The 15965-nt window shown below is 42.6% G+C and overlaps 1 protein-coding gene across 1 annotated transcript in view; it reads right to left on the bottom strand.

The window, feature by feature from the left end:
* The window catches only part of FBLN2 (fibulin 2), a 123879-nt gene that overhangs the window by 39542 nt on the left and 68372 nt on the right, over positions 1–15965 (bottom strand). Inside the window, 5 exon segments of the mRNA XM_033140856.1 lie at positions 339–479; positions 1917–2018; positions 2492–2602; positions 4817–5023; positions 15667–15853. Coding sequence (XP_032996747.1) covers positions 339–479; positions 1917–2018; positions 2492–2602; positions 4817–5023; positions 15667–15853 — 748 coding nt within the window.

Here is a 15965-nt window from a genome sequence, read left to right as displayed (position 1 = left end):
ACTGTGGTCATGAGACAAATACATGAAGCTGATATAACAAGACAAAAGCCACAGGTGTTATCATGTTCCTACAAAGGTAGGTGATTGAAATGGTTGCCTCTCCTCTACCAGAATGGAGCCATCACAGCTATGGATGTTTAGGACTATACAGAGATTTTGCTTGGGCAAAAGCCACACAACAGAAAACGGACAATGTTAAACACAATTCAGATAACAGGGCATGCCTTTCCATGGACTTAAATACAGAGAGGGAAGGGGGGGTTATAGCACCCAAGATATGAAGCTGAGCACATTGCGTAACATGAAGAATTATGGTGCCACCTATCATAGCCTCTTACCAACACATTTTCTATGCATGTTGAGTACAAAGCCCTCTGCACAGATAACACTGTGGTTGACACAGTAGAATGATCCCCATGTGTTCACACATAATTGTCTTCTGGAGCAACTGTGAATACCTGTAAGGCACTCATCCAGGTCTTTATCAACACATTGCAGTCAAAAGGGAGGGGGGGAAACAAAATTGTATTAGAATTACTCCGGGGATGAAATAACATTTGTTCCACACTGAAACTATCTAATTAACAATGTGCCTGAGTTATGGTGCTATAATTTCCTTGTGCTAAATTTTCAAATCGTTGAACTCATTCAAGAATTGAAGGTCCCTGGCTCTTCAGCTGGGCCCTTTTGCACTGTTGACTTCAATCTCTATGGGTTGCTTCTGCAAACTTCTCCTTCAGCTTCCTTGGATTTAGTGGTGCTCTCTCTTACTTCTTATATGCCAAAGAGGCAGAAGGTGAAACACTGAAGTCATCAGGGTGAGGAAGGTCCTTCCCAACAGAAACATATTTGCTTCTGCTATTTGTTCTAGCAGACTAGTCACACAATACACATGTGAGGTCACTTTGCACAATATTATCTCTGACATCTTAAACTGAATGGAAAAGTCATTGCCCAAGAGTAGCAGATATGACAGTCTTTAAATGACTTTCATTGGCCCTCAGCCACAATGGTTTCCTATTCAGTTTGCCGCAAGAAAGAGAACCTTTTCTCCATACTATCAAATCGCTCACTCATTCTCTTTTGGTTTGTGGTGGCATGAAGGAAATGCCCCAATTCCTGTGGTGTGCTCTTGCTTAAGCAAGACCTTCTTGCGTAAAAGAAGCAACCACAGGAGGCTTCCAGTGCAGTTTTCACACTGTGGGTCATACACCAGCACTTAGGTCATGGGCAAAAACGAGAGCTTTGGTCTGATCATGAGGAAGGCAATGAAGGAGGTGTTTGGCTCTCAATGGGCACTTAAATTAATTAATTTTCCACCCAGCGATAAGACAGAAAATTAACTTATGGCACTGGAAATAATGAATGGCAGTTTTATACATCAGATTTTAAAGCAGGGCTGCAAAGCCTGTGGCCTCACAGCCACATATGGGGTTCACCCTAATTTCATTGAGGGGAGAAAAGGTGGGGGAAAGATGGCACAGAAAGAGAAAACTGAGGAGGGGGGAGTGTGTGTGTGTGTGTGTGTGTGTGTGTGGTACTAACATTTGGCCTTCAGCCCAGTCATGACAAGCGTCAGCCCTGTTGATAAGTGGCCCTCAACAGAAACCCCACAAGGGAATGTGACCCTAGACACATTCTCCCTGTTTTTGAGACAGCAAATGCTGTTCAAGATCATCCACAGCCCTTCACCCAACAAGGTGACAGCTATTTAGCATGATGTATAAAACAGGCCATCCATGTTTGGGACTTGCCTCCAACGATATCAATGAACTGAGCAACTGGGCTGCCCAACACCTCTTGTGTCATGGCCTGCGTGTTCTCATGAACCACTCTTGCAAACGAGCTGCTAGGAAGCTTCCCTGATACATTTCAATGTATGAAACAGAGTAGATAGAATTTCAGCATTCACGTACCTTCACACGAAACCCCGTCTGACATCAGAGCATATCCAGGTGAGCAAGAGCACACAACTGCCCCTTCCAAAGTATTACATATGTGCTTGCAGGGACCATTATCTAGGAAACAGAGTGTTTGAAAAATGCATGAAATTCCTGAGCAAAACAAAATTCCTTTCAAGTCCCAAGAATTCCTTCCTCTAATTATAACCCCTGTCATTGCACCAGGATGTAAAATGTGAAAACAATCTATTCTCGTAACCTTAATCACTATGTACAAGGCTTCTTTTATAGGCAAACACACCTGTGTCATTCATTCCCATCTGTGCATTTGAAATTACCATGTACAGCTGTGTTGCCTCAACAGCCCTAAATAGATAGTATGAAATAACCTTGAATTCAGCAGCTAACCTCGAATTACCTCAGCACGTTACCTTCTGAGATTTTGTCCGTCTCTCGCTCTCTTCAGGCTAATACTGGAGGCAAGCAATGTGTGGACGTGTGTTGAAATCAAAACAACCCAAGAAGCTTTTGCATGTATTGCAGACTTGTAAAAACCATCTCACGTCTCCACCTTGCCTATTTAGACATACCTTTACACTTCTCTTCCTCTTTGTTGATGGTTGCGGGCTGGATATTCAAGGCTTCTGGAGCAATAGTGGCTTTGTCCTGTAAGGCAGTATTTGGTCCATCTTCTTCAAAATCTATACATTTATATTATATAAAAGGGAGGAAATAAACTTTAATTTGCTTCATATATCTCAGTGACCACAGGGACATGAACAGTAACTGAACTATATTTGTGGCTTATAAGGAAACACAGAATGCTTCCAGACAGAGAGCTGGTATCTTAAATGGATTGTTTAGGTCCAATTTCGCTTTGTTTGGTATGTAAGGTCCCACACACTCCTGCTTTTTCAGTAATCATATTCACGGTTGTTCCATTGCCTGCGAGCCACACCAGTGGCTTCAGCCATTCCTCGCCTGCTCATTGAAAATTGGCTAAAGACAACTACGGTCATATTTGAGAAGGGAGGGATAAACAATTCTTTGTAAGGATACAAAGATAAAATGTAAGGATACATTTGTGACAGTGTAATGATATTTTGAAGATATTTGTCATTATGGTTGCTGACAAATTTGTTTTCTGACCAAATGATGGGCATGGTCCATTCGAAGGGGAGCGCTGGAAAGTCCCATTGAGTTATTTGGAGTTATTCAGGAAGTGTTTAAACCTCTTTCATTTGCAACTGTGTTAATCAAGGTTCTTAACTTTGGGTGGATGCTACCCATGTTTTAGCATCTCAAAAGTGTGTTTTTCTTCTATTTGAAAGCATACACATATTAGACACAGATGAATATGAATGGCAAGTCATCACTAAGAGAAGGAATTACAGTGTAAGTCAACAAGAATATTTGATATGATTTTGTATAAATCAAGTTGTCCTATTTGATATTTAGAGGGCAGCTTACAAGTATGAAAACTGTATATGATACATTGGATCTCTTGCTGCAATTTAGTTTAGCATCTACTTAAAAGATAACAAGAGGTGGTTGTGGGGCAGCGGCTGGATGAGTTTCATATTTTGATTTAGTTACTTCTATTTGTTATATTTAGTTACTTCTATTTGGTCACTGGAAGGGCAGATCCTGAAGTTGAGGGTCCAGTACTTTGGCCACCTCATGAGAAGAGAAGACTCCCTGGAAAAGACCCTGATGTTGGGAAAGATGGAGGGCACAAGGAGAAGGGGATGACAGAGGATGAGGTGTTTGGACAGTGTTCTCGAAGCGACTTGCATGAGTTTGGCCAAACTGCGGGAGGCAGTGGAGGATAGGGGTGCCTGGCGTGCTCTGGTCCATGGGGTCACGAAGAGTCGGACACGACTGAACGACTGAACAACAACAACATTTGTTATAGAGCAGGCTTCCTCAAACTCAGCTCTCCAGATGTTTTGAGACTACAATTCCCATGGAGCACCTCCATGCATACTACTGCAGGTAAACAAGCCACCGCCATTGCCAAATTCACACCCCCAATGAAAAGGCCTCTGATAAGGCCAAATATACCTCCAATGCATATTTGATTACCCATGAGACCTTAGTCATTTGCCAACGATCCCTCCTTTCGAGTGATTCTCATGTGCCACCATACCCAGGGAAATCATGCTCTCTTCAGCCAGCCCAAGAGCTGTTTGCTGTGCTGGATGAGCACCCTTTCTGTGGGGGTTGGAAGACACTGGATGTGTAGTGCATCCCCACACACCTTTCATGTGATGACCAGCACATGTGAAAGAGCCATCACATACAGTATCACCCTGCACAGATGAAGGTTTCATAGTACTTCACACACAAGACTCTTCAATGAACGCATTTCATACATTTGGTTGAAGATCATCAAGTGATTACAGTAACAGCTGATGCATAGGTACATGTGTGCTGGCAAATTAAAAGGTAAAGGTAAAGGACCCCTGGCAGTTAAGTCCAGTTGCAGACGACTCTGGGGTTGCGGCCCTCATCTCGCTTTACAGGCTGAGGGAGCAGGCGTTTGTCCGCAGACAGTTTTCTGAGTCATATGGCCAGCATGACTAAGCCGCTTCTGGTGCAATGGAACACCGAAACCAGAGCAGCGCACAGAAACGGCGTTTACCTTCCTGCTGGAGCGATACCCATTTATCTACTTGCACTTTTTTGCGTGCTTTAGAACTGCTAGGTTGGCAGGAGCTGGGACCGAGCAATGGAGCTCACCCGGTCGTGGGGATTCGAACCACTGACCTTCTGACCAGCAAGCCCAAAAGGCTCAGTGGTTTAGACCACAGTGCCACCAGTGTCCCAGCTGGCAAATTAGGAGAGCTAAATATGAGAGTAAACCTATTGTAGTCAGACCCAATACACATTTTCCCAGTGTTTCTTCTTCTCACCTGGATTGCAGCTGAGTCCATCGTCCTGCAAAGTAAATCTTGGGAAACATGAGCACTTGTAGGATCCCACTGTATTGATGCAAAGGTGTTGGCAGAGCTCTCCAGGATAGGCAAGACACTCATCCAAGTCATCTCCAGGTAAGCTGTTTGACAATTCGGCTTCATTACTGATCGACAAGGCTTCATGGTGATCCTCAAACTCTGAAACTGTCAACATGCGCAAGCAATTAGAAAAGGCAAGGGGAAATGCATGTTCTTTATATGCACATTACCAGACTTTGAGCACTGCTATATATTAGCGAAAAACCCATCAGTCCGACAGGCTGTAACTGGGAGAGTAGGAATAACCTTACTCCCATAGCTTGACTTGTCTTTGAATGACGATGGTAGCAGTAATTCAACTGTCAGGTAGACTTTGGGGGATACAGGCAATGGCATACCTCTTCGCCAGGGTTCCTGTCACTAAGTGCCATGGTGGCAGCAAGGGGAGCATTTCTCCTGACAAGAGCCCTGTAGACACATCATAATAGGCTTTGTACGCTTTGATCACACAGAGCCCTCTAGTTAGCCCTGCAGATGTCAGGGAATGGTCTGAAGACGAGGACTGGGGAATGCATTCTATGGCAGAACAACTTCTTTCCGATGGAGAGCTGAAGGGGGAAGAGTTGCCCCCTCCTTGTCCACAGCATGTTCAGAAGCAGAGAGAGAGAGACAGAGAGAAGCTGAACAGCTTAGGGAGGAGTTACCCAGTTTTGAGATAATGACAAGAGAACCAGAAGGGAGGGGGCAGCTAGTTGAGACACTGCTTGAGAGTGTGGGGGACACCACACCCCACGGACTCAGAGGTCCAAACGTACCAGAGAGCAAAGGAGTCAGAGGGAGGGAGGAACTTCCCGCTGGTGCCCAATTATGCTGCGGAAGTCAGAAGGAGGGTTTAGAGTAGCCAACTGCCCTCCTTGGAGAGAGCTGTGTATTTGTGCTTGCAACATGATGCTATAATAAAAAGACTATAAATCTATCAACGGCTCGTTAATTCTTATCTTTGAAGTTACTGAAGGGAGGGGAGGACTCTCCACGCCTGACAGTAGAGGACAGAAGGGTGGAAAGCCTATTTAAATGTGTAACACTGCTGAAAAGTGCAAAGAGATGGAATGACACTAAGAACAGTGAGGTATGGATGGAAATAAAAGTGATACATTTCCTGGGCTTCAGAGATTTTGTGAATGCACAGTACCATCTTCAAGATGACAAGAGCGTACAGAAGCAGCAGATGGTGGCTTACAAAGGCTGAAGGAGGACATGTGCCACGAACGAGGCAAATCCAGAGGATTTCCCTCATTCACAGTGCATGCATGCAAAGTCCACAGAATGAAGATGAGGAACATATTAAAACCCAGGAGAGGGGATCTGTTTTTAATGGTGAACATCTTGTTTCAAGTTCTATCTAGAGCCTTGCCTCTGGGCAAGCTCTAAGCCTACATCCACATTAGCACATTGGACAACTTAGCCCTCCCTCCTCTGTTCTGCTCTCCCTGCCATGCGGAGGAGGAGAGGAGGCTGGGCAGAGAGGAAGCCTAAAGGTCAAATGCAATTGATCACAAACCTGGGAGGAGGGAGAGCTCTGAGAGAGGGAGAATTGAACTTTAAAATGGCCATTGATTAAAAGGAATTGCTTTAGCTCTTAGTGCACAGCTCATTTGGTCAGCAAATGTGGAGGGCAAACAGAGGAAATAGAGGAAAACCTATTTGCCAGAGGTCATGCAGAATAGGCAGTGGCTGGTGTAAACTTCGGTTGTCTAGAGACAGATTCCAATGCACTGTGCCATTTATCAAGAAATGGACCTTATACTGCATAACAGATGATGATGGTGCAAAAAGCAACCATTTCCAGAGGGTTAGTCATGTTGGTCTCTTGCAGCAAAAACTACAAAGAACCTTGTGGCACCTTAAAAACTAACCAATCAATTTTGGCATGAGCGTGGATGAAATACGGTCCCTTCGTCAGATGCCTGTGATTAACATACATTTATTCCACAGAGATTGTCAGCTTCTAGTACTACTAGTAGCATTGGGGGAAGGAGGGGGAGAGGGGGTGCTTTTCCCTCATGCTTCTGCATTGTTAGTGACTATGATCTAAGAGAATAATCCTGGAGCATGATGGATGTAGCCAGAGCTGATTAAATTCTGACCTGGTTCTTTGACCATTAAATAGGAAACGCCAAGTGAAAACGGATGACCAAAAAATAACCACGATCATTCTATTGGTGTCCAAAAGTCATTCTTTTAGATTCATGACTAAAGTTTATATATATCTATACAGTGCTTTTTTCTGGGGGGATGCAGGGGTACGCATATCCCTAAACATTTTGTGAATCTTTGTACTTTTGTCCATTTACTGTATTTATTTTTCCCAATTTGAACTATTAAATGGTGATTTTCTGGAGTCAAAATGAGAGTACCCCTAAACATTATTTTTTTAAAAAGCACTGTGTGTGTGTGTGTGTGTGTGTGTGTGAGAGAGAGAGAGAGAGAGAGAGAGAGAGAGAGAGAGAGAGAGAAGTTTAAGGGAGAGATAAGCAGAGTACAAGATAAAATAAAACTAACTTGACACCCAGCTGGTCTACCACCTCTGAGCAAGGTACAAAGTTCAACTGTTATGCTTGGCATATAAATAAATCTTCAAGATGCTCTCGTAAAAACTCGTAATAACCACCACCCCTATATTTGAGCTGGCAGATGAGTGGATGGGGGAGGCCCAACCAAAGGGGAGAGGACCTGGGGCAACATGAGGCCGGTCGCCTGTGCAGGTAACCTTCAAAAATGGGTGCTTTGGGGGAGTGATTACTTTGCCCAGAAAGGGGACGGGGTACAGTTTGGAAAGCTCTCCTCTTGGGATGCTGCTATCAAAACACAAGTCACTCCATTCACATTTTAATCAGAAGCACAGGGTGGGCAAATATCTCCTTTGCACCACTTTTCCTGAAGTGCACAGCATCTGATCTCATGTTCTCTCCCCCTCTTCTTTCCCTTCTCTCCTTTGTCTAAATTTAGATTACTTCCTCAGGCATGGAATTGCCTTTCTTGCGTCATTCAGGAGAAGTGCCATGTATGCTGATGTTCCTTTGTACACAAGAAATAAAAAACAACAACAGAGCTGGACTCACACCTGCCATTCTATAAATCAGTGGTTCTCAAACTTTTTTCTCTGGACCACACTTTCAGAATAAAAAAATACTCACACCACACCATATATTTTTATGGGTAAGAAATACACTGGAAAACACTCCTAGCAGTGTTATAGAACACCACTACTTCATAATATGATCATGGGACACCCGAAAGTATAAAAACAATGCAGCTGCACAGGAGCATGAATCATTCCCAAAATGTAATGTTGGGTGTCCTTTAGTCTGCCTACAACACTTGCCGTACTCTCCTGCCACGGCTGTTGAGAACTACGCTAGAAATGGAAGGGCTTCTCCCATTCATGGAAGTGAGCTGGATCCAGCAGAGGTTTCTGCTCCACAAATGGATGTTCTCGTAGGTGGAACTTGCCAACTCTGCTTCCTCCCTAAAACCCCCAGCAACTCCTGGAGAAGGCTCTCAGGGACAGAGGGGGTTAAGGAGGAGGAAGGATTAGAGAAAATTGCATCCCCGCTTCCACCAGTGGGAGCATCCATTCATGGAGTGGCCACTGCACACAACTGAGGATCCAAGCTATAATCTTCAACTTTACACTGCAATCCAAACCCCCCAGTGCTGGCTAAATTGGCCTCCCCAACAGCCGTTACCATTAGAGCAATGCAGGTTCTACTGTATTGGCATTGCACATCCCCTTTGCCCCACCACATGTGCAGGTGTGGTGGCGGCGGGGAGTTCCACTGGCAGGTTCCCTGCTGATGGGAGCCGAACAGGGCAAAGGCTGAGCACAGCCTTGGAATCCTCTGGAACTCAAGTCGTCTCACTGCCTTTTTGTGTCAGCATCAGGCCTGATGCAGGCTTGATCATCCTGCACCCCCACCTTCCACCATTTGGGTAGCAGGGCTACAGATGCCGTGATGTTCTCATTTCTTACCAAGTTTCCACTGGTGGCGGCACTGAGATTAGGACTGCCCCCTTTAGCTGTTGAACACTAGTGAGAAGATTTCAATGTTGCCTATCGTTTCACTGCATTTCCCATAAATATTATAATGCATTTCTGGAGAGCCTTTCCTTTGGCCACCTGTCCAGCAAAGAAGCACAGTCGCTTTCTTTCAAGCGCGAGTCACCTTCATGGTTTTGTTTTTAATGCAATGTTTGAAAACCCATTAATATTCTAAAGTTTTTGAAATGGCTTTTAAAGGAAACAGACAGAAACAAGAAGCTAAGAACATTTTAATAAAGGAAAAAATGTGGGGGGGAGGGGGACCCCAGTAACAGCAGACATTGTACAAGTTGCTAACAATAAATAAATAAATAAATATCAGCCTCTGAAGGGTAATGATATATTAGGCAGAAATTGTTCGCATTTCCCCAAAGCAGCTACAATCCAGGAGGGAGGAATGTGTTTGCTTCTGATAAGCTCAGCATTGCCAGTGTAAGTAACTAATCAGTGTTTTGTTACCTTTTCCCTATTCATTTCTTTTTTGTGGCTTACCAGTGGTTTGAAGTTGAGCAGAGAATAGCAAGAATAAAGAGGCAGGTATCAATTTACATTTCGACCTGGAGAGTTAAGGCAGGTCTCAGCTGATTTGAGATTTCTTTTATTCCTGTGGACTCTGCCTGAGTACAACAGACGAAAAATGTTGTATTATAATAAAAGATGGCTCAAGGCTGTGCAGCTGCACAAGAAGAATCTCTTTCAGAAAAAGCACATAGCTCCATAACACACAAGTGTGTGAACATTAGCAAATAAAAAATACTGTTATCTGCTCAGGCAATGCCATCAGCTTACCAAATATCAGCTATGCATTCACCTGCACCATCCTTCATATAAATATAACCCTCTCCCAAAAAGATTTTAAAAATGCTTCCTTCTCTTCTCTTCCTACTCACAGCCTTTGTCTATAATTTTTGAGAATTCCTGGAGAACAGGTGAGGCCCCTGCAGACTGGAGGCAGGCAAATGTTGTCCCCATCTTCAACAATGAGAAAAAGAAGACCCAAGTAACTATCAGCCGCTGAGCTTGACACTTATACTAGGAAAGGTCCCAGAACAGTCAGTCTGTGAGCACTTAGAAAATGATGGTGTGATTACTAAGAACCAGCATGGGTTTTTCCACAACAAGTCATGCAGATGACTCTCCTTTCTTATCTTGATAAAGTTTAAAAGTTGGTAGATCAGGGGAATGCTGTGGACATAGTATATCTTGATTTCAGTAAGGTTGTTGACAAGTTCCTTGTTCAGACCACACCTGGAATACTGCGTCCAGTTCTGGGCATCACAATTTAAGAATATCATCGATAAGCTGGAACATGTGCAGAGAAACATGTCACATGGAGGATGGAACAAGCTTGTTTTGTCCTGTGGACCTGAACCAATGGATTCAAGTTACAAGAAAGGAATTTCTGACTAAACATCAGGAAGAACTTTCTGATGGTAAGAGCTGATTGACAGTAGAACAGATTCCCACAAGAGATGGTGGACTCTCCTTCCTTGGAGGTTTTTATGCCATTACTTATATCTTTTACTACAGCATATCCAATTCAAATCTATTAACTGGTTTTCCTTTATATTCTATTTAGGTTATTCTCATTGTGCAGTTTTATGTCAGTCCTGCTAATGATTTAAGCTGTTCACAAAAATTCTTCATATAATCTAAAAAAATTCCCCATTCTATATTAAAACATCTCTCTTCTTGGTCTCTTAATCTTCTGGTAAGTTTCACCTTTTCTGCATACACCATCAGTTTTTGTTGCCAATCTTCTTTGGTTGGAACTGTTTCTTCTTTCCATCTCTGTGAGTGGTCATATTCTTGATAATCTCCCACTGCCTGCTTCTGGGATCATTTTTAAGATATCTGTTGATGCCCTTATGTATTGTTTCATATGGTTGTGGAAAACATTCCACAGACTTCAACATTAGTAAGTTATTTGCTGCTATGATAGTTTTGAGTTCAGCATTGAAAAAGACCTGCATCTGCTTTGGTCAAAGAATGTGTGATTAAAATTCTGGGGGTTGCTGAAATGGAGAGCCACAATTCACAGAAGAACTGGATTGATGCCATCAGGCAACGTGGTTCCAATCGACTCCATTCATTTATTATTGGCACACACAAAGGAATTATAGGATGTTATAAAAGAATCTATTTTTGTAACTTGACAGTATTTTTTTCCCAGAAAATTAAAAGAAGCACGTAGCTTGTTTATCTATTTTTGTATATGTATACAATATAGCAGAATACCCAACAATTGATGTCTCAAAGGCTATGTACAACCCTCTATAATCTTTAGATACATCACCTTATGGTGAAGCTATAAACCTCAGTGGTGACCACAGAGGCACAACATCTCACTGAGAGTCAAGCAAAGCAACTGGCAAGAAATATTATTTTAAATGCAAATATTCCTTCCACCATCTAAAAGGTCCATGAGAAGCTTCACAGTTAAATGCAAATCAGATGCTTTTACTCCTGGCCAGTTAACTTAATCTCCATGGCCACTGAGATGAGGAATTGAGATTGACTGACTGGCGGTTAAAGGGCAAAAAGTCATTAGTTGCGGAAAATAATCAAGTATCCTGTTGACCAACTCAGACCAATATACCAGCTGTGCACATTCCTGGTATGGTCAGTCCTGGCCATGATCTGACATAGAATTGTAGAGTTGGAAGGGACCCTGAGGGTAGTCCAACCCCCTGCAATGCAGGAATCTCAGCTAAAGCATCCATGACAAAAGACCACCCACCTCTGCTTAAAAACCTCCAAAGAAGGAGAGTCCACAACCTCCCGAGGGAGTCCGTTCCACTCTTGAACAGCTGGACTATTATCTCCACTAGACTATTATCCTATGCTCTACAAGGGGTTGCTCTTGAAAACTTCAATCGGTGCAGATTACCGCTGCTAAACTCTTGATTGGGACCAAGTGTTGGGATCATGTGACACCTTATTTTATCAGCTGACTGACTGCTGGTTCATTTCTATGTGCAATTCAAGGTGCTGGCTGTATCTTTTGAAGCCCCAAATAGCTTAGGACCAAGCTTCCCAAAGAATGACCTCTTTCCATGTGAATCTGCTGGTCCTTTAAGATCAGTTGATGTGGCCCTCTTAAAGCATGCATTGGCTTCTGGTGGCAATTTGCGAGAGGGTTTCTGTGAAGCACCACCCACATATGGAACTCCCTGCACCAGGAAGTCAGGCCAACCTTCATCTTTATCTGTGTCTGCAGGCATCTGGAGACTCCCATCATCCCCAGCCAACATGGGAAATGGTAAGTGACCGTGAGAGTTGTAGTTCTCCAGCATATGTAGGGCTACAGGTTCCCCACGCCCATTCTGTAAACCCGTGTTTCTGAAATTGGGTCTCCAGCTGTATTGGACTACAATTCCATAATCTATGACCACTGGTCATGCAACTAGGGATGGTGGGAGTTGTAGTCCAAAAACAGCTGGCGACCCCAAGTTTGGAAACATGTGTAGACTAATATGCTTCCTCTGTGCTTTTATTGAAGACTTGTTTTCGCTAATAGGTGTGACTGCAATAAAACCACATTACACACATAATAAAGAGACTTTATTATAAATCTATGTGAGTTTCAATCTGCTAACCTCCTTCTCTTTAAAAAAAAAGGTTTCATTAAATATTATTCTCTCTTTACTGCATTACTCCCTGACATGGATTTTGCTGTAATATATTACTGTGCTCTGTTTTATGTAAAACCTAATTAACATCAAAAATAATAGTGTGCTGCATTAATTACTTATGATCTCCAAAAGCATAATTTATGAAACATTAAAGCAAAATAATTCAGTTACACCCATAAAGTAACTGAATTTACACCCTGAAGGTAAAAAGAGCAGGAAAGGGAAAGGGTTGCAGACTCTCCATACTGACAGCTGGAAAAATGGCATCTGCAAATGACTGGAGCAGACATAATTTCACCTGGAATGATGAAACCTTTCAGCTCATGTTATAAGAAGGTCCCAACCTACCTCATTAGGCAAATCGCCACTTGCCCTCCCCCCCAGGCACTGGGCATTTGGAAGGTCCCATGCCACCAGCTGCCCTGTGCAAATGCTTTGTTTTCTCAGCTAGCTCTCTTGCTACTTCCAGCCAAGAATGAAATTGCTTACAATTACTAGCAATTACAGGGAGCACTCTCAACAGAAGTTGGAGAAGAAGAAAGGGGGTGCGTGCACACAGTCCAGGAGGATCTGCTCGAAATGATTGTTTGGGCAGATCAATGGACTAATTTCTTTTATAATAGCTTTTATGCTGTAACCAAGTAGCACATGTTATTGATTTGTAGAGTGCCTACCATTTAGGCAGGCAGAGGATGGGAGCAAAGAGGGATTGTGGATCACAGAGTCCCTAAAAAAAGGGCAGAAGGAATAATGCAATTCTATGTGGGTGGCACACAGAGATGCAAATCCTCCCCCCACCCACTCCCGCGTCCACACAATAGGATCATTGTTCACATAGGATGGGCAGTGTCCCAGACGCATCCATCCTTCCCCTTTATCTGTGCCAAGGAGAGAATTGGGGGGGAAAAACAAAGAAACTAGTGTTTATGTGAATTCCCTTCAAATTACCAAGCCTTTTTTTTTTTTTTTTTGAGCTGTGAGATTATTTGGATTCAGGGTATTCCCCAGATACCTCTGAATTCTCTGGAAACCCCCTTCCCTGACATTAGCTTGTTAGATGGAGCACTGTCACTTCACTAGTTCATGAAGCTCCATTTCTCTCCACTCTTGATTCTTGTTTTCTGGACATGAAACAAAGCAGGAGTTCCAAATCCAACAGCTGCAATTCAGGTTCCCTCTCCACAATAATTCTGTTTGTGTTATGAATGAAGTTGCCTTCCACCCGATCATATGAAAAACTAATAAATATTATCAGCTGAAGGACCGGGTCTGCTGTAAATATGAGAAGTAACTGGAGATGAATGAATCACACCCAAGAAGTTGATTAAATGACTTGTGCAAATTACAATGAGAAAACAGGAGGGATGTGAATGCAGCTGATTTTAAAGCTTGATTTAAATCTAATTATTATTATTTTCTATTAAGTTTTATTTCTTATTATCTCCCCTTTCTCATACAGAGCCCAGGGTGGCTTACATCATAAAAAAACACCACAGGCTTAAACAACATAATTAAAACCACAACCTAAAAAAAATAAAAGTAATCGAAGTGTAGAAGAACCAGTGATACAATTATAGCAAACGGATCTCTCTTACTATGTCACAAAGGCCTGCAAAAGTAAATAGATCTGGGGGTGATTCCTGAATGAAATAGCAGGGAATCAACAGGAAGTTCCACAGAGAGGATGCCACCACTGAGAAGCCTTGCTGTACGTAGGGCAACCTAGTGTTACATTCACCAGGGGATCCACAACCAGCACCAGCACCCCCACTACAGAACTCAAAACTTTGTTTGGCTGGTACTAGGGCAAGCTTGTTCAGGACTGTGCATGTTAGTACTGACAACTTGAAATAATCTAATAAATAATGTTACCAAGTGATAACCCTATTGCTTGGTAAATGCCCAGAAGAAGTGGATAATCAATTGTCTATGAATGTTGAAATAAGATAAAATAAATTGTTGCAAGAGTTGCCAAGGGAACCTCAAGACAAAAAACAAAATTCACATCCAAGGAATCTTACTTCCTGTAGCAGATGAAAGGACACAAAGCAACCACTTGGACAAAAATCTTAGCAATGTAACTCAAATTGGGTTATTCAACTTTCCTGGGAGGTGAGGACTCAGGGGTGAGATGCTTTGCTCTTGGCAAATGTGGATTCAGGCTACATGCAGAAACTAAAATATGGTCACGATAATACAATTTTCTCATGTATATGTGTAGTGATTGCATTGTAAGAAACATCTGTTGATATTAGCTAATCTTTGACAGCCATTTCACACTCAAACAATGTAGTTTGATAACTGAAATTCCCATATCATAAGTATGGTTGCATGATTGGTATAGATTCTCTTACATCTGAGTATGTTGGGGATAAATTTTATAGTGTCTTGTTTTATAATGGTAAATGAATGTATCTGTTCCAATATGTGTTTATTTTGTTGGTGGTGTTTGTTTAATATTAAAGGCTGCTGATCGAGAAAGCGGGGGGGGGGGGAGGCAGGCAGACAACAGACAGGTCATCAGTTATGCTTTTGATGAACATAGACTCAAGGGATGGGGGAAAACCAGAAATACAAAGTATAATGTTATTGAAGCCGCCCATTCCGAATACATCTGTAGTAGATGTAAAATTATGTCCCACAGTACCTATATATTGATATGGTTTATGAGAACTTTGATTCCAAAAATGTACTACTGCAGCAAGGAGATTCATGTCCCTCAATATGTGTGGATAGCATAAACTCTATGCTAATAACCTCCATCTCTGTAAGTTGGAAAAAACAGGTATATATACATTGTCCTTAACAACCCCTTATAAAACCTGCTTGGCCTTGTGGTAAAATGTGACACTTCTCACAAATACTGCAACAAGCAATAAACAGAAGAGACAGGAGCAGAACCAAGCATTGTGCAGAGGCAAATAATTGCTATTGCAGTTGAGAGTCACCTAAATTTCTTGGAAATGGTTTGCCTAGAGAATGCAAGTTACCTCCAGGTTGATGGTTTTTTACGGAGTGTGAAGAAGATGCCTCACATCTCTGCTTCCTGTAGTTAACAATGCAGCACTTACGTTTCTCTGGTGTCACTGTTGGCAGTGGTTCAGGGTGCCTCTTTAGCTCTGGAGGGATGAGGTGGTCTTCTCCTTCGCAGCAGGAAAGCATTACATGGCTGCAAGGGTAGCCAAGATTGGGGTTGGACTCGCAGCTTTGACCTTCACTTTTCACTCGTAGGCCCAACGCACAGCAATCGCAGCATTGCTGCAAGAGAAGGGAAACCGTTAGCATGGCAACTGTGGCAGTGTCACCAAATAACTACTATATATTACTCTTATTTACTAATTTATATACCGTACCACTTGTATGCCAAAAT

Source organism: Lacerta agilis, chromosome 2, assembly GCF_009819535.1.
Source record: "Lacerta agilis isolate rLacAgi1 chromosome 2, rLacAgi1.pri, whole genome shotgun sequence".
NCBI lineage: Eukaryota > Metazoa > Chordata > Lepidosauria > Squamata > Lacertidae > Lacerta > Lacerta agilis.
Note: the sequence above shows the minus strand (reverse complement) of the source record. Positions and strands in the feature narration are given on the sequence as shown.